The sequence below is a fragment of the Drosophila santomea genome, chromosome 2R (genome assembly GCF_016746245.2).
Source record: "Drosophila santomea strain STO CAGO 1482 chromosome 2R, Prin_Dsan_1.1, whole genome shotgun sequence".
Taxonomy (NCBI): domain Eukaryota; kingdom Metazoa; phylum Arthropoda; class Insecta; order Diptera; family Drosophilidae; genus Drosophila; species Drosophila santomea.
In genome coordinates, this window is record NC_053017.2 from 15,622,727 (window position 1) to 15,650,224 (window position 27,498).

Genomic DNA, 27,498 nt, shown 5'->3' on the forward strand with positions numbered 1-27,498 from the left:
TTAATTGCAGGCGTCGGCAATCCGATGAGCGTGTGGTTTCGGCCTCTGTAATTGAACAATTTTGCGGCTTTTCCTCAGATCCCATTGATTACGACATGCAGTTGCATTCGATCGATCGACCCAACGATTGTTGGCTAAGTGGATGGATGAGTCGATAGATATTGCTATATGATGGCATACTGCCGTGTTGGGCCCCCCGAAGCAAAACGAAACGCACGATTTTCATGTATTAAGAATTTTTTTTTGTTTCGTTTTTGTTTTGTTTTGATTTTATTTGTATTTCAGTTTTTCTTTCTGGTTTTGCTGTCGCTTTACTTTATAATTCAATTTTGTTTTATTTGGTTTTTGTTTTGTGTGTTTGCTTTTACCCTTTTCAGATTTTCCAGAGTGGTTTAGCAATGTAAACGGCTTTGAAACTATCGCACGATAAGCTCGATTTACCTTCTGCAAATCGGGGTCTTGTCTGATCTGATCTGATTTATAGTGACCGATTAAAAAATGCCTTTTCTTGCCCGATGATCTGAGGACTATGCTGTTTTCTCTGTGTGTTTTTGCTATGAAGTCAATGCTGAATTAATTTATTCAATTTAGTTCTTATAAATTAATTAATTAAATATAGTAAAAATAAAGCTATGAATGTTCTTCTTTTGCTTTCTTTTCATTTCTTTTCTTTGTTTCATAGATCTCATGCACCAAATAATTTAATAAGTAAATTATGTAAGCCATTTAAACGCGCCAGCTTCCTGCAATTTCACCACCTGCACCTGGCGACAACAACACAACCGAATCGATGTAGTTCCTTGTATCTTACGTTCAATAACAAATAGATATATGTCTATATACGCGCTCTAACGGAAAACATTGAAGAAATAAGAATGAATAATTCTAACAAGGGCCGGAGCCTTTGCCCCGCGATAAGCGTGCTAAAAAGCCATAAAAATGTAATACAATTAAGTTATATTATTCAACTTTAACTTTGGCAATAATTGGCTAACTAAGGAATCAAAAACTACGATTGACTTTTACAAGTTTTCGTTAGCTTTCGTTTAACACTTTTCTTAGTTTGGTATAAGCATTTGTCTTAGATGAAACCCCATTTAATGTTTATTGTAATTATTAATTAATTTTAAATCCATTATATGATATTCCGAAAAGTAATTAGGTTGAAAAATATGAAAAAGAATTCTTCATCTATTTGTTCTCTAGAAAATCGAAAATAACATTAGCTCATTGACAAAAATCTAAGAAAAATGGTAACAAAATTTGAGCTTAAATTTGTTTAAGTTTTTTTTGGCATATCATTGTTGGCATGAAATGAGATTCGTTCCAGTTTCCGTTTTCTCGGCAGATACTCAAACGTATCCTGGCTCAAACGCCAGCTCATTCTTGATTCTGTAAATTTGAGGTTCTTAATCGAGTTAGCTATATAATTATTAGGTTTCATTATCAACTCGGTTTGCCTTTTTTCAATATTCCGGGAGCTGACACTGAACAATTTTCATATTCGATCGAGATTCGATCTTTTTTTTTTTGGTCTTCTCTGGTACACATCTAATGGTATAACTAGGTATAACTAGAGTTACAGCTAAATTAATTATTATTATAATTCATTATCGCAGCCCCCATATTATGGGGATTCTCGAACTGCGTTCTGTGTTCTGCTACAGAACCTTCTTGTCTAACTTAATCTTGGGTTTTTCTCAACTACAATCTTCAGCATTGGTTTGGCTCTTGGGGCAACTAACTAAAGTTAAATACATTTAGACCTTTAAATTGTTACCATTATCAAGTTTAATTTAGATCATGTATAATGTAGATGCTATATACGACAGTAGTACAATTTAATATTGCATTAAAAGTGTTTTCTTTTTGACATATTTACCCATTAATATTGGTTTTATCAATTGTTAAATGTCTATAGCGCTTTCTTTTAAGTTTTTCTTTTGTTGTTAATTATTATTATTAGTATTATTATTAATATAGTTTTTCGAGTGTGTGGTGTATGCTCTGGCAGTTCTTTTCCAATAGTACAAATATTTTGCAAATATTCACTTAGTTGTCCATAAATTGTTTATGCATTATTTTCAGTTGTAAAGTAAATCGTTTCCCATATACACATCTAGTAAATTTAATTTTTCAAATTACAGTTAGCAAATATTACAATAGATATACGGATTCATTTGTTACACTCATGAGTTTAAAGTAATCTTTAGTTATTTATTCAGATGATCGATTCTTATGTCATTGATCATTGATCATAATGCTAATTGAGTTCCTAGAGCGAAGTTATTTACAATGGGAATTCGAATACCCGTTTCGATTTGGCTTAGTTGCCAGTAAAAGGAGCGAAGAGCGTCTAGGCCTAATGATATATCTATGTAAATCTCAATCTATTTCTGAGCTTAGTATGGAAAAAGTGTGTATAGGTGTATAGGTGTATTGGTGTTGGGTAACAAGTTTGTAGGGGTTCTGGAAAAAGTTCTCTCTCGGATAATCTATTAAAGCTTTCCGATCCATCGTGCATAGCTTAACCAATTACAATCGTTTTGCTTATATTTTGATCTGAACTTCCATCATACCTATGTACAGATAATTTTCTTTGGCAGTGCCATTTTCGGCTTTATTTTTTTTTTTACTCTTGGTGTGGCGTTATGATCATAATCATAAGAGACATTAATTGCACATCTTGGGGATTGGGTTTATCTGGCGCCCTGTCCTCCCCTCTCTATCTCTCTCTGTCTGTGTGAATCTCTAAAGCGAGAAGTATTTGGCAAAGGACTCGTTTCCCGTTTCCCTCTCGATTGGTCGCCCTTGATCCTTCCTCTCCCGATCCCTGCGATCCTCCTGCTGCTGTATAGCTGCTGCTGCTCCTGGTTATGTTTATGTTTTTTTTTTTTATATTTGGTTTTCGTTAGTAAGGCAATTTGGAATGCATGCATCACACACACATACACACAAATACAAAGCACAGTTAGTGGGTGGGAGAGAGAGAGGGAGAGGAAGAAACACAAATACGAGACAGATAGAGAGTGGGAGATTTGGGAAGCGAGAGTTAGATGCGATATGATGCGGTGTAATGATCCAAATCGCCCGATCGCCGGATGCACACTCAGTTGTCGGATGATCAATGATGATCGTGGAGTCATGAGGAACATGATATGTACACCATACCGATCGCCTGATGGGGCAGCACGCTCCCGTGTTAAATGATACTCTCTCTGTTCCGTTCCAGCTCCTCCGTCTCATTCTCGGGATCCACACTGGACGTCGACGACACTCCGCAGATTTGCATCTCAATCTCGGCCAGTCTATTCTCCAGATCCCATTGCTGCTGCGAGAGTTTCGTGTTCAGGGCCTGATTCTCCGATTCCACCGTGTGCAGGCGTTCCCTCAGCCGCTTGATCTCGTCCTCGAGAACTTCGTGGGAGCCCAAAAGGGGCGTGGTTCCGCCACCAGCACCGCCCACACCCGCTCCATAGCACTCCAGCTGCGAACTGGAGTCGCAAATGTGACCTAAAAGAAGGGTTTACGTAAGTATACTGCAATAAGATTTCATATCTTCGCGTGCTTACCCGTGTGGCTGGGCTGCGATTGCGGCCTTATTGAGTGATGCGAAGTCGTTCGACTACGTGGCCGTTCCTCGGACCCGTGGGCACTGGGGCTAACCGATCTGGGGGAGTCCGTGGCACGGACTAAACGATCGGCATAGCTGCGGGGACTACAAACCATTAATTGCACATCTCATCAACTTTCTGATTGATTGCATGATAGGAACGTATGCTTACCTGTATCCATGTGTCTGGGAGGAGGTTTGTGTTGACTCCTGTCGATGCGGCTGCTGCTGGGATGCCAGATGCTGCTGCTGGAGCGCCTGGTGGTGGTGCAGCAGCGAGGATGCGGCGGCCGTCGCCGGTGGCAGCCACATCTCCTCCAGAGACGTTCGACCACAGCTCTCGACCAGGCCCGGCGTCGATTGGCAACGGCCCATGGCAACTACATTAAAGTATTTGACTGTGTTTTAAATCAAAATCGTTCACAAACGGAAACGGACGCAAATGAAATCGATAACGAAAAAGGAAGGAAAGACGGAACGGAAGGCGAAAACAATCGAATCGTGTTATTCTGGGGCAATCGTATTCGTATTCGTATTCGTATGGGTATCTTTGAATTTCGAGTGGTATTTGTTTGGTGGAGGGGATTCTGCTGGCTTTGCTGGATGTTCTGTGGTTGGGTGGTTGGGTGGTTGAGGTGAGGCTTGTGGTTCTGGTGAACCGGATAGCGGAGTGGGGTGCGGTGCGGTGGGGTGGGGTGGCAGCAAATAAGACAAGTGCCTTACCTTTTTCCAGCGGGGCCTTCTTGTACTTCTCCAATCGCTTGACGGCTATCGACTCCAGACGAACACGCGCCGCCGGATACTCCTTCAGCACGTCCCACATGTCCTTCTTGCTCAGGACGAAGAGGTCGCTGTATCCCACTGAGCGAACGCTGGCTGTGCGTCGGTTGCCTGTTTTTGTTTCGCATCGGGAAAGTTGGCAAAGCAAATGTTTGCCAACGCAAAGAGAAAAGTTTAATGGTCTTGCAAAAAAGCATTTCCCGGAGATACTCTGCGTGTGTATTTGTGTATTTGTGTGTGCTCGAGTCATTGTGTCTGTCGATTCTCCTTGTTGACTTGGGCGCACAATGACATTAAAATTGCATGCCACACAATATGGAAGTTCAGCAAAAAAAAAAAAACCAGGAGGTAAATATTGAATAGGATTAATGGAAGACGGGTTTTGATTAAAATCTTAATACTCGCTTATCCAAAATTTGGTATGTGCACTTTTTGCAAGGCGACAAGAAGAATCGTATGTGAGAGTGGCTTGTGTACACGGGTCGTATACTTAATTGATATTACACACAACTCGCAATGCAATTACGTGTAGGAAAACGTTTAAATTACGTCCAGGCAAAGCAATACAACAACAACACCGAGTTAGGAGACAAATATATATAGAGATAGACAGAGATAGACGGAGAGAGACAGAGAGATTAAAGTATAGAGACAAAGACAAAGATGGAGCGACTAACTAGCGTAAGGAATGGCGTTTCGGTGCTAAAATCCTGTAGGCAATTCTCACCGTTGAGCGCGCCCGAATGGAACTAAACCGGAATAATGCTTTAATCATGCAGAAACACAAAGAACTTTAAACAATTCGATTTTGCCGTCTCTAATTGCTTGGGGAATGGAGGTGCCAAATGGGGGGTTGTGTTATGGTGGGAGGTTTTTGGGGCGGTGCAAAACTTTGGGGCCACCTCCTTAACTTTTGTTTGCAAATTGAGTTGCTCTCGCCACTCTTGCTGTTTCTCAAACTCAATTAGGTGGCACATGGCTCCGATGATGCGCCTTCGAGTATGCAACGAATAGATATCGCACATGCATTTGGCTGAAACACAATCCTGTTAATTATAATGAACTGAGCTGCTTGCTGGCAGCTCCATTTTCCCCATGAATCCACTTCACACTTGGCTGGCCAACTATTGCACGCTTTAAAAGCGGCGCAAAGTTCAGTAAATTGTGTTGTTTTTTTTTTACCGAAATGCATTCGTTTTCATTTGCCCCGAATAAAAATGTCGAGGACAATAAAAATCGAGAGAACCGTGTGAGTGCATGCAGGTGCAATAATTGCATTTGACATTCATTAATTTTTCAGCCCTGTGCCCTGTGAGTGGGGTGAGTAATGAAAATACCTTGCATACTCTAAGGGCTGGCCAAATAAATAAATAAATCAACAATGTAAACTTGCAAAAGAAAAAATTGATGGATAAATGAACAAAACGGTGCTCCCCATATGGTGGTTTTTATGCTATGAAACGTAAATTCTATCGAAATTGATTCTTGTGCTCCACTAGTTGGTTACATATGTATGTGCTGGGTGATTTTGGTGTGAAGGAGAGGGAGGACCAATCGCTAAACTAGACGTGTTGCTCGCTGGGATCGGGGGAATCCGGTTAACACTTGGTTGCACAATTATAGACAATTACATTCCACACATAGACACGGTTACGTAGTATGCTTTTTATGGTGTGTGAGTGTCTGAGTCTGTTGATTAATGGGTTTCTTTTCGGCTTTTATTTTTTATTTTTATTTCATTTCATTTATTTTGGCATTCTGGGCATTGGTGGGGGTGGGAAGGTTGTTGTAGTAGTTACGTTATCGTTATTGTTCCGCCTGTCGCACTAAAACGGGATATTTACCAAGTTCTTTACCTGCGGTGCCCATATTGAGTATACTAATCTCGCCAAAATAGGAACCAGCCTTCAGGGAGGCCATCACCGTCTTTCCATTGTCGGCCACCACCTGCAATCGTCCTCGGTTCACAATGTACATCTCCTTGCCCACCTCGCCTAAAAAGGGCATCGAAATCGGAATCAGAATCGGATGGAAAGGAAAAAGCAGTGAGTTAGTGGCGACATCAAAGGGATTGGCCAGGATCCTTGGTACTGTACTCACCCTTTCTGCAGATGTAGTCGCCGGGCGAGAAGAGCACGGGCCTCAGGCGCAGCACCAGTTCGCATAGGAAACCGGCCTCAGTGTTTTGGAAAATCTCCACCCGCTTGAGCGTATCTAAATGGACGTTAATTGCTATTTCAGCCTGGAAACGGTAAGCCGGGGGGACGGAGAACGGAAAGATTTCGCCTTTAGTAATGGACAAATCGTGTTCCGGGGGCCTAAGACGCCTCCGTGTACTACTTACCTTTAATTTATCAGGAAGACAGGACACGGCGCGCTCCTCGTCCGAGCATTTTTGCGTTAGCCACAGGTAATCGAACCATTTGATGACCTTCACCTGCAGATGATTCGGCACACGTCGCATCCGCATGTACGTCTTCACGCCATCCAGCTTGGCTGTGGTACAGAAAACCAGGCCCAAAACGAAGAAGGAAACGAACACACAAATGGAATGGGAGAAGAACAAGAAAAGGAAAATGTTTTATTTGTATTTGCTGAGGATTTTCCTGGAAATTGATACGCGACAGGCATACAAAGTTCGTGGAAATTAGGGTGCTGTACAATGGTATTTAGAATCGCCGATGGTCAGCAAATGTTGTGAGCATTGTACAGGTAAACAAGGCATCTTACTTGTAACTTCATCTAATCGCCTTGTCAGGAGAAAGCAATTATTTCAGCTTTATGTTTACGAAATTATATTCAAGTGTCTGCGATGTACATATATCTTTCAAATTAAATATTTTAGTGAGTCTACACCGCAGACAAATAAAATTCGTACCATCGTACATGGACTTTGCTCTCTAATCGTTCAATCAAGGCGGTCTGCATAAATTTGTAATATAAGGCTTTTGGCTGTCCGGCTGGGCTAAGCTCTCACCTGGCCCACCTGGCGTATGCTTGATATTGATCACTGCATCTTAGGAACTGTCTTCCACGTGAACCCATCTTGTGTTTAGCCGGCAATTAACAATCCGTTCTGGTCGAGGAGCACGCACAAAGGAACTAACCAGTGGATAGTAATCGGTGGGTTGGTGGAGTGATGGGATGATGGCCTGGTGCTGCAGTTGCAGCTCAACAATGAGCGATGTTCGCTCGATGGTCAGGGATATTGGACATGGGACATGGGACATGGGACATTCCATGTGACCAGACTGCTGCCATTGGCAGGGGCATGGGCCGATAGAACAGGACACTGTTTGAGCAATATTGATGACAACTGGCTTTTGTTTTTAGTTTCCCACAGCACCACTCCACGGCGAGTCGTACCCAGTCGATAAGGGGAAATTAAATCTCTTGGCTTGTCAGTGGTAACAAATATTGACACAATTTGTCGGCGCTTGCCAAAGGGGAATGAAATTGGCGAGTGGGTGTGGGCGATTGTGGACAAATGGAAGGGGCAGGTGGAAGGTGGCAGGTGGAACTCAACTGAGTGCTGCGTCTTTTGTGTTTGCTCGTGCAAACATTTGAAAACCAACTGACAAACAGGCAAACAGATTGAATACAAATAAATACCCAGTTACCGGGCTAAAAGTCCAGGGGGCGTGGCCAGCAACGACATCATCTATAATGCAATCAATCGTCAGCTGAAAGCTCAAGCTTTCCCCGTTGGTCATTTGTCATCTCTCAATTGTCAAATGTCTTTTGTTGTCGAACTCAAATTTCAGCTCGCTTCTCTAATAAGATTGGAGATTGAAATCGGAGTCCTTATGGAAATTGCAGTTTTTCGATATAAATTCGAATAGCTTGTGTCACTTCGTTTCGACTCTAAATAAATTAAACAATTAAATAATGGGAACATGTTGGCGCGTTAGGAAAAGTTTAGTAAATTGAATTTGTATTTTAATCGATTTAAGCCGCATTGAAAACGATGTTAATAATAGTTTTACTTGCAGTTTCAATTTAAACAAAAAAGCCAAAGTAATCTGCAATCAAATTTAATTTAAAACGCAAATAATCCCGAATTAGGCTCTTCATTCGTGCTGCTGATTAAGTTTTCCGCTTGGTTACTCGTGTTCGTGTCCTACTTTCGAATGGCATTTGTGGCAGACTTTGTCGGCGAAGTGAAAGATTTGCGAACGGCAGTGTGTCTGCCCCTTGGCAGCCATTACACATATCGGATATGGATAGCAATGGAAATGTTTCCCCCCCAACTCTTTCCCATTTCCCCCCTCGATTCAGCTCCACTTGCCAGCGAACATCTATCCACCAGTGATACGAGAGCCATGCAAAATTACAACGATTTTTATTGCGGCGCTGCTTGAATGCATTCGACACCCACCCATTCACCCATCCACCAATCCACCATGCTTTTCAATTTTCCACACACACACACACACACTTGGCCAACACCTACTTTCCCACTTTTGCCGGCATTCCTGCTGCGTTGTTGGCACGATCTTTGCGGGGTTTTGTTACAATTGAAAATCAATCTAAATATTAATTGCATATTCCATGGCAGCCGGCAAAAATAAACAAATAGAACAGTGAGTCCTCCAGCTTTCGGGCGGGTATTTTGCAGTATTGTGCGGTTGGCTCAGTAATTGCGGTTGCTTTCGAAGGATTCTCGTCCTGTCGGCGTTTTTGTGTCTCCTGATGGTTTTTGGTGTTTTTAGAAATTGCTTGAGCTTTAATTCCTTTGCTTGCTCTGTGGCTGAACCGAGCTTATCCTGTATCTTCCGTCCTGTCTCGTTTGGCTACGTTTCGTCCTGTTTCCTGACCTAACCTCCCCTTCCCCTTCCCCCTCCCCCTCCCCCCGCACACGCCACTGCGCTCTCCTCTTCCATTTCGTTGCATTTTGCGAGCAAAATTTAATTTGCCATTTCTTGCCCCCAAGTCACTTGGCAGCGTTTGTCCAAAAAAGAAAAAAAAATAAAAGAGAAGAAAAGAAAGTGCATTTGGCTTCACATTCAGCTTATTTCTTATTTATTTTTCATTTTATGCTCTGCTTCGCCTACAGTTGCCCTCGGCGAACTTTGATCTGCTTCTGTTGCAATTTTTAGATGGCGCAACCGCTGCTGCATCGTTTTCTTTTTCGCTTTTTTGCCGCCAGATGGCGGTGTCACCTCAAAACTAAGCGGTGCCTTTCCCAATAATTACATTTACTGTTTTGACTCGACTTTTGTCTCTCGACTGACGGGCGAGGACAATTGCCGCCGCAGGATCAACTGCAGGCAAAAAAACTGCAGGCTTCACATTGGTGAAAAGGAGGCGGTGTTGATGGGTGCACTTCAGTGGCTGGCACGTGTGTGTGTGGTTGTGTGTGTGAGTGTGTGTGAGTGTGTGTGCGGATGTATGTGAAAGAAATCTGGGTGCAAAGTTCAGGCCATTGTCTCGCCCCCAACTGCAGCAGTAAGTTGCCGAGCGAACAAAAGAGGGGATCACATGCAAACAGTAAATATGCGTGACAAAAACTTGCTCTTCCTGTGCCACAGTCTTTTCATAAACCGCCACACACCCAAACCAACACACCCATACACACACACCCAAGCACACACAAAAACATGCATTCGAAAAGATGAAGAAAAATAAAGAGGAAAATAAAAAACGCTGGATTGTGGGGCATTCTAGCCAAGTGAAAATTGCAAACTAACTAGAAACCACTTAAGAGTCAAGCTGATGTGTTATGCCAAAGACGGAAGTTGCGCTCGGGGCCCAGGAGCTCCTCCTTCCTCATTCCTACTTCTCCTTTGGAGGCCAGAACAATGGTCGCTGATGGGAGTTGAGCTGCAGTTGGGGGAAATGGTGCCGGGAGAATGGTGTGGCATTTACTAAATGCGCACAGGAATCGAAGGAATTGTCTGCGATTATCACCCGAGTGCAGAGAGTCCTTGGCGCAATTCAAAGTGAAGGCGAAGTAATGGTCTGCACTCTCGCCACCTGCCATCTCAACTGGATTTCTTTCAAATGCGGAAAACAAATGTCATAGATTTGCTGCAGAAGTGCGGGCATCTGCGAAGGATAATGGCTTGCGAACAACTATTCACTAAGATTAGCCAAAAATAGTTGTATTAAATATTCAATGCTCTTTGCACAAATTTATTCACATGTACAAGCAATACCTTTGTTTTCCAATTAGAAGTATGTTAATTAAACTTTTGACGTTTCTACCGCTTTCTCTTCTTTCCCATTCAAGTACTCAAACACTTGAAAATATGTTAAGTCATCCGATAGCTATGCAAACATCGATCCGACAGCTTTTTGGCTTGTTTCACTTTTATTGCTCTAAATGTTTTGGAAGCGCCCCGGATAGTAGCTCTTCCCCTCCGGAAATGGTACAACCAACAGCCGGATATACGAGTATACGATGGCTTACCATTGAATAGTGCAGATTCAATTTCTAGCAAAATGTATTCGGGCTCTGATTTTTGCACCTTAATTATGCATTTACCAACGCCAACGATTCTGCCACTCCACAGGACTGGGACTGGACTGGGGCAACAAACAATGGGCGCCATGTGGCAGGCAGGAGCAGGTGGAGGAGCAGGAGCAGCTGAAGCCGAGCTGAGCACGGCTGATGGTCGGATGAAGTGCTGGGGATGGATTTATTCAGGCGGTAACTAAAAATATATGCGGCGAGCACCTCGCAGCGCCACCAGTTTGCAATAACAATGCGCATGCCAGCTGCATTGGGGAGGTGAAAGCCGAATGCTGAAATCCTTGGGAATTCGCCATTCAAGGATAATGGAATACTTTGCCCTTAAAGAGCAGCTACATGCCGTAATACAACAGCAACAAAAAAAAAGAAAAAAGGGGAAAAAACCGAGAGGAACAAGAACAACAACTGGCGTGTTCTAAAAATACGACAGTAAGTTGGTGTACATGCAGCTTAATGGGCAAAAGCGGCCACCAGCGGCGACTGCGTCTACGATATTGATTGGAATCCGCATATATATATATATTCCCCCACACACACAGGACTCACACACACACAGGACTCACACACACACACACACACACACAGGGTTACAACAGTGGGGCATAACCAGAAGCAAACATAAACTCACACAAGCACAGGACATTGCTGTGGCAAGCAAAAGCAAACAGCGAAACGAACAACAAACACAAACCAAGCTGAACACATATACCCATGCAGAGGGGAGACCAGGACACTCACACACACACAAACACAGAGACACACTCACACGCACACACACACACACACACAGCTAGGGCTGGCAACTTAAAGTGGATAATGGACGTCGCTGCATCCCCTCTTTTTTTCGCCCACATCCCCTCTTAAAAAAGAGGCAGAGAAAATGGAAAGAGGTGCAGGCCAAAGGGATGTGGCGCAATCGAAGAAAACGATACCCTGGAAAGGTATGGCCAAAGTCCTTTGACAGATTTATTCAGCAGATGTCTTCTTTGAGAAGGATAACGTTGTATTATTGTCCTTTACTTCCACCACTGAGAAAAAATATACCTAAAATAACTTTTTGGGCTCCTTGGTGATTTCAAAAGGATGGGGCACACTCAAAGTAGGTTTCCATTAGATAATTCAGTTAGAATTTCCAGAAATCTACAATTATTTCTATTGAGAATACATATTTCTTTGAATGTAGAACTTGCGAGGAGTAGGGGGAGTGTTAAATCAAGCTCAAATCCTTGGATGCCCTCGGTGTGGGGAAAGGATATCACCGACACCGTTCCAATGTCGAATGGCTGACGCGTTTCTGAGTTCGTTTGCTTTTCGTCACTTCGCCTCGTTGCTATTTTTAGTGCCACCATTGTGGGGCAGCAGCCGAAGCAGCAGCAACAATAAAAACAAGAGCGGGCAACAACACTCTGGCCATTATGCATTTACCAAAAAAACGCTTGGCTAAAGCACTACAAATCTTCTGCTCGGCGCTCAGCTCCGTGCAGCTTCCGCTCCTTCAGCTCCTTTGGGCCAGCAATCGTGTTTGCTTGTGCTGGCTTAAATTGAGCGCGTAAATTGTTTTAATTGCGGGGCCAAAAGCCATGTCCGTCCAAGCCAAGCCAAGCCAAGCCAAACAGACGTTAATTGTAAATGAAGCAGACCGGGCGGTGTAAAATGGCATAAATGTTTAAAAACTAAATAAGGCAAGAAATTTCAATTGAATAAATGCACAGGAACTCTGGCACACACTCACGAGTGTGGACGATGATTCATATGCAAACTGTCCGTCCGCATACATCAATCAAGGTCCGTTGACAGTTTTGCTGACAGCGGGAAAATTTGCATAAAACTATTTACAATAACAATTACATAATGGGACCTGCGGGATGGGCGCAGATATGTATGTATGGGGGGCTGCATTTCCATAATTTTAAATGTCAGTTTTTGAAATGGTGTTTGGACAGTTGCCAAAACAGGGGCAAATTCAATACACAGCCTCAACACAGTGAATGTCCTGAATGCGAGCAGGTTGCTTGGCAGTGTGTGCGTTGGTATGCACTGGGAGAAACGAACTTTAGTCGGGAGTGCAAATATATTCTCCAATTATGAGCAACTATAATGCGGTTTAGCATGCTAGATTGTAATCTGAACAAATATGCTGTTCTTAGCCATTTAATGTAATGCAATTTGATATAATTCGGATTCGATATGACTTGTTTCGGCACTCTCTCGCATTTTTCTCTGAGTGCATTCGGTTGAGTATGTGAGAGCTTGTCGATTATCGCAAGCATTTGGCGAACGGCAAACTTTTGCGCTTGTCGGCGTTAACAAGCCACAGCCATGCGTTTAACTAAGCGTGAATGTAACAGTGTGTGTGTCTGGAATGGTAAGGGGGTGGCGGGTGGTGAGCCTGTCAGCGTGCGGCTGATGTGTTCTGGTGTGTATGTGTGTGTGTGTCAGTGTCTGTGCGGTTGGATAGCGGCAACATTGTTGCAAAATGATTTTGAAAAAAAAACCATCAATAACTCAAATATAATGACAGTTTTCCACTTGTTGTTGCCCCTCGCAATCACCCACCGCCCCCAAGCTGCCCACCACCCGCCACCACCCCTCAGCCCCCAACCCCTAAGTGGGACTAAATGGATGAATAACTTAGGCCAGCTGCTCCGCTCGCCTTTCCTCTTCGTGTGCGATGTTATGTAATGTAATAACGTCAATCAAACTTAAAAAGGCAGACCAACTATTTCAAAATCAATTTTCCTGAGAACCCCTCCTCTTTTGCAGTGGCGGTGGAAAAGCGGAAAAGTGGAAAAGCAGCGGAAGGAAACAGGAAAGCGACCTCGGCTTAAGCAAATACACAAGCACAAGTTGTTGCAGCATCAGTGGAATCCTGAGTGGAATGTAGCTTGTAGCTTGTAGCTTGTAGAGCGGAGGAAGTAGGCTAATGTAGCAGAAGAAGACTTGGGACTCAGGACTCCGGTCTTGGGACTCAGTCACTTTGCAAACAGTATCTCCCACTAAGCTCTGACTAGCGAAATTTGCAGCCAGGCAGCGTGACACCGAGTGAAAAAGTGCCTGGCTTGGTTAAAGTTGGGTTTTAAACTTTTGACTGGCCGTGGCGCGCGTGGTTTTTGCCCCCGGGAGAAATGTATCATTCGTGTCATTAATCATTCGTCATGTGGGACGGCGACAACATTTCATTTGCTTATCATCCGGGCTCAAAGTCTTTGGGGGAATGAACGCAACAAGAGTAGGCCTCAAAGTTGAATGAATCAAATGGGCTGTCGGAAAACTTATTTCTAAGCCTAGAAATCCCTGACAAGTCAGTGGATTCCCCTACTCTGCGAACAAAGGCGAGACTAACTTTAGCATTTGAGGAGGCGGAGGGAGTAGCGTTAGAAACAAGGAATATTTATTTCTACAAATGACGGACGTCTTAAATTTACATAGCCCAAACGTATGCTACAGTTTGTTTGCAATTCAAAAGTTCTTCTCTGCCAGGAAAATCCTTATAGCTCCTATAATATTTACTCAATATAATTACTTGAAACTGCACAGGGACTACAAAGAATCCGTTTAGCTGGTGTGGCAACTTATTTGCCCGCTTGATTTTTTATGGCCAGCACTCCAGCACAACTACTGCCCATCATCATCATCATCGTCATTGCCATCTAACATCATTCCTGTCCCATGGCCGGCCACTCAAAGGCAAGCGCTGAATTGACAAATTGATGGATGGTTCTCCAAACGTTGCATGCTTCAGCATCTCTGCTTTCCTTATTTTCTCCCTTTATTGCCCCTTGTGCGAGTATATGATGCATTATTATTCCGGAAGAGTTTGTGACCGCAACAACAACAATTGCTCGCCTAAGTGTTTTATTAGCCATCGAGAACAGAGCTTGAGTTCGGTTGAGTTGAGTTGATTGTCAGTTTTCATACACATCGGGTTTTTCTCCCATTTCTGCTTTTTATTGTACACCATTTTTTCCTGAGCTTCCTTAGGGTTTTATTGGCTAGTACCATGGCTTCTTTTTCCGGTAATGAGCTAACGAATGAACAGATCGACGAACTGCGGGATGCCTTTGAGCGCTATGATCTGGACGCGAATGGCACTTTATCAGCCAAAGATGTGCGTCTGGCTCTGATTTCAGTGGGTTACGAAATCACTGAGGCGGAGCTGTACGATCTCATTCACTCGGTGGCCGTAAGTGATGGGCAGGAACTGGATTTGCAAAAATTTATGCGCATGATGGCGCCCCGTATGGCCCACGTGGATAGTGATCAAACTCTATGCCGGACCTTCAGCATCATTGACCGCGATCGCGACGGCTACGTCTCCGTCCAGGATGTGCGTGCCATCATGGTCGTCCTGGGCGAAGTCGTAACCGATGACGACATTAAGGACATCTGCCGCGCCGTCGATATGGATGGCGATGGGCGCATAAGCCTGCGCGATTTCATAGGCTTCATGCACAGCCCCATTTGAACTGAGAGCGCAATCAAAATTTAATGTTTTTCGTAACAAGTAGGCGTAAGAAAATGTGTGTTTCAAAATTCTACTTTAAATTATAATACAAATAATTGTTTTCATAATTATTCATAGTTTAAGTTTAATTTTATAATGGTTTTTAGTAGGGTTTCATGTCTGAAGTACTTAAAAATTGAAATTCAATACATAGAAGTAAATTTCTGCCTGCTGGCAAAAAAAACGAAGGCGGCTGAATGGAAAACGGAATGGAAAAATTGAGAGCATAAAGCCAGAAATTAATTCAACAGCACGTTTCGTCCATTAAGCCGCCAGAGCTTTGCTTGCTGACTTTGCCATCCTTTCGCCACCGCCCCCTGCCACTCCCCCATGCAGGACATGGACATGGACACATGTGCAATGGCCGCATACACAAACACACATGCAAAGTGTTGTGTAAACAAGTCAGCTGCCAGTTGGCTGGGCGCTGCAGGCGGTGAGGCGAGAGCTAGAAGATGAAGAAGAAGCTTAGCCAGAAGGAACAGGCAGCGGAAATCAAGGTGCCACGCCCCCTTTTGGACCCGCCCATCGGCGTCCAATTGTGCTTTGTTTGCTCCCCGCTGGCAGGAGCTGACCAAACCACCTTGACCCATTGTCGTCGTGAGTGGCTTTAATATTTTTCAGCTGACGCTGCTCTTAATGAAAGCAAGAAATGATGCCCAGCGCTGTCGCATCTTATTCTCGTTTCCGCTTCCTCTGATGCGTTCGCCGCTAGGTCTGTGCACTCAAAACAAATGCTGTGAAATCGGAAATGTGTCGCAAAAGATATATGATAATCTCTAGAAAAGTGCCAGCAAAAAGCTTTTAATGTAACAGAAATTACTTGAGTTTCCAAGTCCATTTAGAAGTTATTCCATAAAACTGTTCAATGCCTTCAATTACTTGTTTGTAGTTTTTTTCTTGATCTTTTTTTTTCTTGAGTGTATGGCAGTCTAGTCCTGCTATGCCTTTCACTTGGCATTTTCCACTTAGCTGACTTGGATTGCTCTTGCATTTCGTCCAGTTATTTATGGCCCGGCCGGGTAAACGAGTTCATTTAGCTAATGGCCGCACGCCCAACTGAGCCTACGAGAGAACGAGAGTCTCCACGAGTCCTTCGGGTCCTTCGAGTCCGCTTTGTATGCCACAATGGGCATTACGGGGCTGTCCTGCTGCCACGTCATCATCGGTGCCATAGCACCGCAAGATTTCAATATTTTGCATAAAATTGGCACAGCTTTCAATCCGCACAATAATACCCGTACACATGCCCGTCCTGCTGAAAACGCAGCTTAAGGATAAGTACGAAAGTATTTGCCCATTGTTATCCTGTTGCCTTTCTTCTTTATCCGCATTCATATGCTGCGAGGTCCTTTTCCAGTTGTCAGGACAACTTCTAGCAACAAGTTCGGTCAGTTTTGTCTGGAATTCTTGAGAGGCTGCAAAATACCTTCAACGCTATTGTTGACGTTAACATTTCTCATTTGCATTAATATGTGTTTCCGTACGGAAACTCAAAGCCGGAATTTCCGTAATAAGTTAGATGGCGATGGCACATTTAATATTTCCCAAGCTCATCCTTGAAAATGTTCTTTCTTTTATCACGCTATCAGCTTTATTTATATGCCAATTTATTGTGCTAGAATATAACTAGAGTATACAAACCAGGACTTTAGGTCCTGTGCCATCAATCAGACCTTCTGTTTGCATTCTTTTCATAAAACAAAAACCATAATTAATCAGGCTAAGTACTTTGGTTAGACTGCAGGAAAATGTATTGTTTAGAAAAACATTTCGGTCTTTTTAGTAAAAAAATTATTTTTGTTCTTCTTCTGGATTATTTTTTTTTGCCTCACAAGTTGTCATAATTTTGCTATGAATAACGAAATCGGGTATTTGGTTTTCGTTGAGTGGCTTGCATATGATATTGAAATCAGCTTGCCAGTGCTAACTTTTGTATATGAGAGTCGTCGTATAAATAAAAGTGAAACATAGCTGAGAGTGGATAAAATATTGTCGAGTCTGATGCTTTTAGATAATCACAGTAGCAATTTCCTCATGCCATTGAAGATTCTTTACCAGTCTATAGTTTATCTTATAAAAGGTGGAAAGTACTCACCTTGAAACTCCTTGCGCGCTGCACTCACTGACGTCACAATGTTGGCCACGTGCCCCAGCACCGTGGCAAAGAGCATAAGGCCAAAGAGGAGCTGCAGGATAACAAAGACGTACTCGCCCTTGGAGCGCGGCTTGGGCAGATCCCCGATGGTGGTCAGGGCCAGGGTGCACCAGTAGTAGCTCTGCAGATACTGCTTGACCACGTCCGCCGATTCCGAGTCGTGGTAGACCCAGTTGCGCGATCCGAACCCATTGTTCTTGTGAATGATGTGGTAGAGACAGCCGTTCCAATGGAATATCACAAGCAGGTAGTGGATGAGGGCCGTGCTCCGGAACAGGTTCGGGTAGTTGGTGTGCCGCTCGGTGCGATCCATGAATGCCCAGAACCGGTAGATCTTCACCAGCCGGAAGCTGCGCAGAATCGAATTGAAGCCGATGGACAGATAGAGAAAGTCCAGCGGCAGCAGGCACAGGCAGTCGATGTAGAAGATCGTCGAGTTCATGTAGTGGGTGCGCAGCTTGAGAGCGTCCGTCTGCAGCACCCCGTCCTCCAGGTATCCGGTGCGAAAGTGGAACAGTATATCGATCAGATACAGAAAGTCGGACAGGTAGTCCAGACAGAACCAGATGGCGATCGTGCGCCGATTGATCTCCTGGAAGGCGAAGCGGTAGATTATCACCCAGAAGTTGTACAGAAAGGCCATGGACACCACCATGGACCAGTAGTAGCACAGTCGCCCCGCCGGATCAAAGACGAAGTGCAGCTTCCTGGCCGCCGTTGCGGCTCGAATCCGTTGCGAGGCCGTTCGCCGTGGCTTCTGGTGATGCGGCTGTCCACCATGAGAGCCAGGTCCACTACCGCCCCCACTCCCACCACCACCGTGGTGCGGATGATGCGGATGGCCGCCGTGGGGCGGTCCTGGTCCACCAGGGCCACCCTGCGAGGGTGGACCGTGTGCGTGCGGGTGGTGCGACACCGTGGAGGCCGAGTGCTGCAGCTGGTAGGGGTGGTGCGCCTGCTGGGCGGCATTGTGGTGCCCCTGCTGCTGCGATCGGGAGCGCGGGTAGCTATAGAATCAGAAATAAAAACAGGAATGGTTGACTCTCATATTATTAGTGCATACTGTTAGACTGATACCCACCGATCTGTGCCGTTGCAGTAGTTGCCACCGTACTGGTTGTGGCCGCCCATGGCCAAACTGGTGGCTCCGCCGCCGGCCAGCGTGTTATCCTGCGAGCCGCGTCCCGTGGATCGGTTCCATGTGCCCAGGAGCGGCTGATCGCCGCTGGCAGCCGTTTTCAGGCGACCCCGCGACTTGTTGCGTTGCTTGTTGTGCAGAAGATCCATTTCTGAGGCAGTGCTTACGGTGGCCATGTGCGAGTTGGAGGCCCTGGAGGCGCATGGTGTGGCCAGGCTGTCGTGCGATGTGAAGAAACCTTGTTGCGAGACACTCTGCCCGAATTTCGGCTGGGTCATGCCAAACTTTGGTCCTAGATCTGCGGATGGTAGGGAGGTTCAAAGAAAATAATTCGTTATAAATGCAATCATTTTTGTAACTCCTTCAATGTGCAAGGTTGGGAATAATCTATTGAGCTGTCTGTTTTTGAAATCTGTGATAAAAACCCTATTTAAATGACTTAAATACTGCACATGAATCTTTATTTTAAGACTAGGAGTGTCAGGATGAAAGAAGTATGAACAATTTTGTTTGGTATAATTTAAAACAATTTTAATGGTTATGTCGATCGCCTTTAAAATCAATAAAGTTTTTATACCCACTTAAATAAAGTGCACAAAAGTCGAAAACCAAACAAAATGTTTAAAAAATGAAAGTGTGATTTTCATAATGTTTAAATTACTGGTAATTTTGGTTGTTTCGATATAGTTTTCGGGGACTGGAATCGGGATCACGTGGCCTTACCGAGAAAGCTCTGGCGATCGATCGAGAAGCGACGCAAGCTCCCCAGATCGATGAACTGCTCATCGCCGGCCATTGTGGGTGTAATTGAGAGTTCGGTTGTGTGTATGGCGGCACCAACACCACCACCTCCTCCACCTGCACCTCCACCGCCATGTCCACTGCCACTGCCACTGCCACCCACTTGGGTTGCAGTCCCACCACCACCCGCCATTGGACCGCCGCCACCAGTCGAACCACCGCCCACAGTGAGATTTGTACAGGTGGTGCCACCGCCGGCACTGCCGCCCATTCCGGCGCCCAAGTAGCCGGCATTGCTTGCATAGAAGCTGCCATCCAGCTCGGCCATCTGCTGCTCATAGGCGGTCAGTGGGTTGATTGACCTCGAGCTGTGATCCCGATAGAGGGGGCGGGGCGAGGGCATCAGCGAGGGGTTGAGCAGCCCATTGAGCGACAGGCGTGGCTGCATTATCTCCGGAAAGCTAGCCCTCGGCGCTAATCTATGGTTTATGTTTGACTGAGATGTTGTTGCTGATTTGTAATTGTTGCTGCTGCTGTTGCAGTGGCTGCTGCTGTTGCAGTTGCTGTTCTTGCTCTTGCTGTTGCTCTTGTTGCTGCCGTTGTTGTTTTGACGTATTGCGCCTGTTGTTTTGGTCTGCGGCCTGTCATTGTGAGCGGCATAAGCCTGAGTTTGAGCCTTCTGAACCTTCTGAGACCTCGGAGCTCTCAGCCATCGTTCATCATCGTCATCATCATCGCTATAACCATTGACATGGTTTTCGTTGTCATTACCATCTGCGTCTGCGTCTGCATCTGCATCTGCATCACCATCTATGGCCGTTGAACGCCTCAAAGTGGGCGTGGCAGCTGCAATTGCCATCATTGTTTCGCGGTTTAATTTGATATTGGTGTCGCATTGATTTATGTTCGAATGGAAAAAGCACGAGAAATGTGATCAGAGAATAGTGTATAATTAATTGCAAATTCTCCATTAAACACATTTTTTTTTTTAATTTTATTTTTTTGCTTTTTTCTATAGCAGGTGAAAGGGGTTTAATGCACACACAGAAATGAGCGAATAAATCACAATAAGAACGAGTGAGAGAGGATTGGTTTGGTGGTTTAGTGGTGGTTTTTGGTGGCTACAGGTGGTTTGCTGGTTGGTGGTGGAGGTGTTGAAAGTGTTGGTCTTGAGCAACAACTCAACAGCAGTAACGTTATCAAATAGCAACAGCATTCAACAAGAAACAACAACGAGATTTACAGAAAATATGTATTCGTACAGCTAGGATTTGAATTCGAATGTATTTGGTTCGGGTTCTAAGTTAACTCTTACCGGGACGTGACAGGTACACAGAGAACATATGCTTTAATTACTAACGTATATCTTACATACTAATAGTTTGCAAGGGTACAAATATCTCTTCAATTGCCTCCTTAAGTTATGAATCTAAGTAAACATATGTTTTTCAAATGTTGCATGCATAGCTTACTTCCCAACTTTAAGGTGATGGCTAAGTAGCTTCGCACCAAAATCGCTCTTTCTCTACTTGGAGAGCCCAGAAATGTGCTAATAAAGTTAGATTTAATTACGTGCGCCTAAATGGAGCATGCAACAAATAAGAGATATGAGCAGATGAGGTAGGCACACACACACACACGGCAAAGGAGCTTCATTACTTTTAACCAGCTGCCAGGCAACGGGCACTTGGAAATTCATGAGCTGCCACACGCAAGGGGTCCGTACAGATTGGCCCAGAGCTGCTGGCCAAAGGACTGGCTCAAGTGCCACTTGACTGTCGAACCAGCCAGACAATGGCCAGGACTGCTGGCTTTCAGTTGTTTATATCTGTATTTGTATTTGTATCGGCGGCAATGTCGCCAGCGAACTGCGTGTGGCGCCAATTTATTTCCATTACCAGCCATTCGAGTCGAGTCCTCCGCCTGTTGCTTGTCGCTCCTCCAGGACGAAGATACCTGCCTCCAGCTGGGTGCCTGCCTGGCCATTGATTATTGGCGGACCGCTTTTAATTATTGCTCAGCTTCTGGCCAGCGTAATTCAATTAGGCCACCAAACAATGATGCTGAATAGATTGGCTAGAGTCGAGTGTTAGTCAAATGGAGTCGAGTGGCGTGGAGTGGTGTGGAGTAGAGGCGCGAGTCAAATGCAAAAATTGTCAATTACTTTGGCCCACCTGCCTACTGCCACCTGCCACATCCCCTTCCCCTGCCCCTGCTCCTTTCCGCACCTCCCAGTTCCTCGAACACGAATTTGCACTTTCCTCGCTGGGCAATAATTTCTAATTAATTCGCGCTTAATGGCAACATACAAATCAACTTGACCGCGTTTATTTATTAACTAATTCTACGTCATCCACGCCCTTCGTGAGATACTTTTGCGGTTGGTGGCCGGCAAAAATAAATGTTATTTAGCTTCGTGTGCATTATTAATAAATTCCAGAGCCTTCATCACGCCCCCGTGCCGTTACATGTGGATACACGTGAAGTTTGTCAAGCTAATACACTGTTTTTAATCCTCTTTTGGCTACGAAATTGTGGGAAATACATAAAATATGTCACAAAACCAGGCATGAGAGTAACTAGATTGTATATCAGCAAACGATTACAAATATTACACACATAATGAACTGTATTCTCTGTTTTAATTTTATTTTTAAGAGATTAAGAGCTTAAGCTTGAGCTCAGAACAGCTTAGAATCAAATCGGAGTAAATGAACTTAAAGATCATAATAATAACTATCCCATGTTATTACAAATACGAAAATCCCTTTTGTCAAAAGACTTAAAGCGAGTTAAAGTGAGAGGTGAAGGTAGTTCCTGGTCGATAAATTCAATTGTGTGAATTGCGTTGGCTCAAACACAAACTAAGTTTGCTAGAGTGCATTTCAATGTCTGGTGAAAGTTCGGACTACACGTAAACAAATTCAGCGTACTACATAGTATTGCGTCATTGGCAATTTACAAGCCTGTTGCCTACATTCAGGCGCTGTCACCGCAAATTGGGCCGTTCCATGGCCGCCCAAGTCGAAGACATATTGAGAACGGGAAAGCGGAAAAGCGAAATTGCGGAAAAGCTGAAGAGCGAGGGATGGAAAACCATCCCTGTCCCTGACCGCATTCCAAGTTTGCAGACATAATCTTAGCACTATTTAATTTTGCTAATAGTTGAGTGTCATTAATTTAAACTTTTGCGCTTTTTGGTTTGTCTTGACTGCGGCCTCGGTGATAACAAAAACATGCACTGGTAGGAGGAGGAGGAGGAGGAAAATGGGAAAAGGGAAGCGACTGAGTGAGATAGAGCGAAGAAAAATGAAAAATCTTCAGCTTAATGTGCGGCACTTTGTCATGGCCTGCCAGCCGGAAACGGAAACTTGCGACAAACTTGCGCAAAAGTTCAACAAAACGCTTGAACGGCCTCACTCACACACAGAGAGAGAGAGAGTGGGGCAAGATGGGCTTCTGGGCAACCAAGAACCATGAATTGTCAATAAATTTGCCTGCCGCAAATCATCACAAGTTGGTTCGGCTTCGGTTGTCCTCTGCCTGCCCAGCGAAACCCAAAAAAAAAAAAAAGAAAATAAAATAAGTGGCATTCGGAGAAAAAACGGCATTTCGGGCAAAAACTAAACCTCAATTATTTGGTGCAGCTGGCTCGGCAAATGAAAATATTTGAGAACACGAAATACTTTGACAAAAGTTGGCGAGCAAACTTTACTTAAACATACTTGAGCCCTACACAAACACGCGGCCGAGAAGCGAAAAGGAGCAAAGTGGACCAGAGCACGGCTCAAAGTGGAAATGGAAACTTAAAGGACACAAAAAGGAAGTCAAGCCATAAAAGCATTGCCAGAAACCAACTTTAAACGCCTGCAGGCGAGAACCAAGCAAAAACAGCGCACTCAGCTGCTAGATGAACCGCAGCGAGGCGTAATTAATATGCACATAGAACAAAATCGTTTAAATTCGAAAGTGATTGACACGAGATACACGTTTACTCTGCAGCAAAAATTGCACATGAGCTTCACCTTGCGTCGGTCAGTGTACGAGTAGTTGCTTACAAGTTGAATTAAATTGCATATACATAAATGAATTATCGAACTTGATTAAATTGTTTTGCTTACTCGAGGATATTGGGAGTTAAATAGCAAACAAATAGCAATAAATTACCTAACTCAGTATTGGATACATCAACATAATATCACACTGGCATCAATCAACAAATTTAACTCAAACTCAAATTAAATCAGTTATCACAGCTAACCAAATATTTCAGTGTCCTTTGTATATGGCAAAGAAACACCAATATGTAGCCATTTTAATAGCAGTGATGGCAATCCTTAGTGGAGCCCATCGGATGAAGCGCGTAGCACCGCCCGAATTTCATGGAGATGACACGCTCGAGTTGGCCAAGTACGTGGTGTCCATCAGATCGAGAACCCCAAACAAGTATTTCGGCGACAATCACTATTGCGGTGGAGGGCTTCTATCCAACCGATGGGTGCTTACCGCCGCCCATTGCGTCATGGGGTAGGTACTATAGTTAACGCAGTAATGGATCTCTAATCATCCTTGTAGACAATCTAAGATCATGTACAAGGCTCGATGGCTGCTGGTGGTGGCCGGATCTCCACACAGACTGCGTTATGTCCCCGGAAAGTCGATCTGTTCGCCAGTGACAAGTCTGTACGTCCCAAATGACTTCACCATGCACAACACCTACAACATGGCTCTAATGAAACTACAGGAGAAAATGCCCTTGAATCATCCCCGCATTGGATTCCTTCACCTGCCGAACACGGCACCGAAAATTGGCTTCAAACACACAGTCCTCGGCTGGGGAAGAATGTATTTTGTACGACATTTTACTCCAAGTTTCCATAATTTCTGTGTTTTCTTCATTCTTTTTTACAATTTCTAGGGCGGCCCTTTGGCCGTGCACATATATCAGGTGGACGTGATACTCATGGATAACGCGTTGTGTAAGAAGTATTTCCGGCACTACGGGAAAGGAATGATGTATGCTGGTAAAAATAAGTGGACAGACGCGGATCCGTGCAGCGGCGACATCGGATCTCCATTACTTGACGGAAAGGTGGTTGTCGGCATTGTCGCCTATCCGATTGGTTGCGCTTGCACCAAAATTCCGTCTGTCTATACAGACGTATTCAGCGGCTTAAAGTGGATCAGGCAAACGGCATATGACTTGGCCAGCACCAATGAGTCGAATCCAGCCATCATCTTCATACTATGCTATGTAGCTCATGTCTGTTTAAATCGCATAACGCTAAACTCGATTTAATGATTGAATCCTGCTTAAGAGCAAACACTTTGTATTTAAATATTCGATCTAAGCTCCCAAATTAAACAGATAATATAACCAGTAACCCCTGGTTTGAAAGCAGGGTAGAAAATAAGCTGGACTTGTGACATGGCACAACTCTTAATAGGCACAAAGTGCGGCTGAGAACCGCGTCCATGTGCATGTGACTCTAATTGACATTACCCACACCTCGTGCAGGTAGCATAGCAATAAAGCACTAAAAATCTGTGAAACGAAAGTGGAAAATTCGATGCTGGGCTGAAATCGGTTGATGCGAGCGAGAATTGAATTTGGATGGGAGGGGAATCTGCTCTCCACCGGTTTCTTTATTCCGGAGCAGGGCAATCATTATGGGGTCCCAATGGGAATGGATACACGAATTCAGCTTATGTTTCTTAGCAGGTAACAAAGGCCAGGCACCTGCTCCTCATTTAAGTAATGAATTTTGTGCATCTTGCTCTATTTCGCCTTTTTTTTTGCTTTTTTTTTTTGTTCCGAAGGGCCCCGTAGGCAAATGCGTAATGACAACATTAATGCAAACGACTTCATTTAATTAAACGCCCTTTTTGGCCTGGCAGCAAAGGAAACTGAGAAACTGGGAAACTGGGGAACTGGGAAACTGGCGAACTGGGAAACTGAGAAAGTGTGTAAGGCACCATCATCATTGCGACTCATTGGGACTCATTGCCAACATTTGCCCATCTTCATCCGCATCCGCATTCCCCTACCGAAATTGTTAAGGATCTCGTCCTCGCACTCGTACTCAACGTTTGGTATGCATGAATGCGTATTAAGGTGTGATAGGGGGCGTGCCACTGCCTATGTAGTATTGCGCACGTGCGTGTAAGCGATGCGATGCGAATCTATACAAGTATGAGTGTGCCTGCCTGCGTGTGTGTGAGTGTGTATGTGTGTGTGCGCGTAGCAATGTATATGTGGGCGTGGTCAGGTGTAACATCTGGCCCAAATGGAGCAGATGGAGCAGATGTGACAAGCTCGCCGACGAAGAAGCCAATTCAATTAACGGCCGCCGGCCCAAGCTGACAACGAAATAATCTCTCGAAATTGTGGCATTCCTGACGGCGGAAATGGCAGATGGTCAAGCAAGCGACTTCCGTTTGTCATCGAAAATATCGCGATGGCGCAATGGGTTGATAAAGATCAGTGTAGATTGTAGATACAAATGCATAATCAGTTTCTCTAGTATATTTCCATAGGTTGGCAAATCCATTTTTTAGCACTTTTTCAGCACAATCCTTCCTGCAAACGGCGCTAAATGTACTTTACATTTTGCACGGCTTTCAATGTATTTAAGTGACTCAACTCATTAGCAGTGGGCCAACGTGGATACCGCACAGCTGCTGCAACCGCAAAAGCAATAAAGGCGTTGGGCTGATGGGGCGGTAGAGTGCGGGGGGGCGTGGCTCAGGGGCCAAAGCCAAACTGTTCATTTGCATGCGCTGGCACTCATTACATTTACATTAAACTTTTAATATGCGCGGACATGAGGGCAAAAGCAGGCGAGCACGAGAGGAGGAAAGCGTACAAGTTCGTGCGGTGCGAATTTCCAGTTAAAGTGAGTATGTGTGTGTGAGTGTGTGAGTGTGTGTGAGTGTGGATGAGTGAGTGTGTGTGAGTGTGCAATGCGGGTGCAATAGTGAAATTGAGTGACAAGCGCTGGCGGCTGCCCGCATCCGAATATCTTTATTTCCCAGGGTATATGCAGTTAATTACATTTCGGCCAGCTGCACAATCGGCTCAGCATATTTTTGGCCTGATCCCAATCCCGATCCCGATCCCGCGATTGGGGGCCATTAGTGCACCGCTGAGCGGTGGCTAAGCCAGCTGAAAAGCGAATGTGCTTCGCGGTTCCATTGACATTGTCCCAGGACATCGGCATGAATAGGAGATGAGCTCCTGCGCTCGCTTGTACCTCGTCCCACTTGGCGTATACTTGATGCACGCAGAGAACTGGCACTGGATCGTGATATCTGGTCAGGTAACAAAGTTATGGCGATGTTCTCCTGACAAAATTCTATATCATCTTGTACATGTTGTATACACAATTGGAAACTAATACTAAAGGATAATGATCCTTTTAAATAACATAACATATACATTTTTATTACTACCCATTTGGTTCAGTGTTCGCGTGTTTAGCATGGCAAAAATCCAAAAGGGAATGGTGGTCACCCTACATGTGTGTGTGTGTGTGTGTGTGTTAGTCTGCTTGTACTCGAGTGTAAGTGCATTTCGTTATGAGCTTAGCAGTCTTATAAATGTTTGCGTATTTGTTTGCCTCGACGACGTTGCTATTTACTTGATGTGACCTCTGCTGTGCTCAGCTTGTCCGCTCGCAATCTCTTCGCTAAGCAACTGCTATTGCATCTGTGTGCGAATCTGTATCTGTATCTGTATCTGTATCTAAATCTGCGAATGTATCTGCATCTGCTGTTGCCACTGTGTGTGTGTGTGGGGTTAAGACAGCGCGCACAGCACATAAATATCTAAAGGATTCTTGAGTAACTTCTCTAATGGATTTGGGTTAAAAATATACACAAGGGCACATGGAGGGCAAACATTTACCCACACAAGTGCACACAAAAGAAAGCTACGATTGTGTGTGTGTGTTAAGGATTTACAAATTAGTTTAATTTAAATTAGAGTGCGAACACTTAGCAGTCAGTTGCGAGTATAATGTCAATTGCACACTGCACAGTAAAACTTGGCTAAATGGAAAATTTGTACCATTTGTCTAGCAAGCAAAGA

General features: G+C 44.4%; 3 protein-coding genes across 11 annotated transcripts in view; 2 read left to right on the forward strand and 1 right to left on the reverse strand.

Annotated features, from left to right (window-relative positions):
* Window positions 1-247: 247 nt before the first annotated feature.
* Window positions 248-27,498, reverse strand: part of LOC120445333 (cyclic nucleotide-gated cation channel beta-3) — a 58,723-nt gene continuing 31,472 nt past the window's right edge. For 3 of the 9 annotated variants that reach the window (XM_039625662.2, XM_039625663.2, XM_039625664.2), the window contains exons 4-13: window positions 19,392-20,255; window positions 18,612-18,966; window positions 17,471-18,537; window positions 6,738-6,889; window positions 6,494-6,635; window positions 6,238-6,387; window positions 4,337-4,504; window positions 3,786-4,011; window positions 3,573-3,718; window positions 249-3,513 (exon numbers count right to left, since the gene is read on the reverse strand). In XM_039625662.2, the coding sequence (XP_039481596.1) occupies window positions 3,203-3,513; window positions 3,573-3,718; window positions 3,786-4,011; window positions 4,337-4,504; window positions 6,238-6,387; window positions 6,494-6,635; window positions 6,738-6,889; window positions 17,471-18,537; window positions 18,612-18,966; window positions 19,392-20,255 (3,581 nt within the window). In that variant the 3' untranslated portion in view covers window positions 249-3,202. Of the gene's footprint in view, window positions 3,514-3,572; window positions 3,719-3,785; window positions 4,012-4,336; window positions 4,505-6,237; window positions 6,388-6,493; window positions 6,636-6,737; window positions 6,890-17,470; window positions 18,538-18,611; window positions 18,967-19,391; window positions 20,256-27,498 lie in introns of all 9 variants that reach the window. The other 6 variants (XM_039625660.2, XM_039625665.2, XM_039625666.2 and 3 more) reach the window with 6 other exon arrangements.
* On the forward strand, window positions 14,757-16,253 carry LOC120445336 (calmodulin). The gene has a single exon (XM_039625672.2). It carries the CDS (start codon window positions 14,869-14,871, stop codon window positions 15,331-15,333), a length of 465 nt encoding a protein of 154 aa, XP_039481606.1. The 5' UTR covers window positions 14,757-14,868; the 3' UTR covers window positions 15,334-16,253.
* On the forward strand, window positions 23,602-24,793 carry LOC120445335 (mite allergen Eur m 3). The gene is made up of 3 exons (XM_039625670.1): window positions 23,602-23,936; window positions 23,985-24,261; window positions 24,328-24,793. Exons 1-3 carry the CDS (start codon window positions 23,695-23,697, stop codon window positions 24,706-24,708), a joined length of 900 nt encoding a protein of 299 aa, XP_039481604.1. The 5' UTR covers window positions 23,602-23,694; the 3' UTR covers window positions 24,709-24,793.

What these genes read in the sequence shown, in the direction of transcription:
- LOC120445336 (XM_039625672.2), top strand. Translation starts at nt 14,869, where the DNA reads ATGGCTTCTTTTTCCGGTAATGAGCTAACGAATGAACAGATCGACGAA.
- LOC120445335 (XM_039625670.1), top strand. Translation starts at nt 23,695, where the DNA reads ATGGCAAAGAAACACCAATATGTAGCCATTTTAATAGCAGTGATGGCA. An exon ending in GCCGCCCATTGCGTCATGGG is followed by an intron (nt 23,937 to 23,984) that starts GTAGGTACTATA and finishes TCATCCTTGTAG; the next exon opens with ACAATCTAAGATCATGTACA. An exon ending in GCTGGGGAAGAATGTATTTT is followed by an intron (nt 24,262 to 24,327) that starts GTACGACATTTT and finishes TACAATTTCTAG; the next exon opens with GGCGGCCCTTTGGCCGTGCA.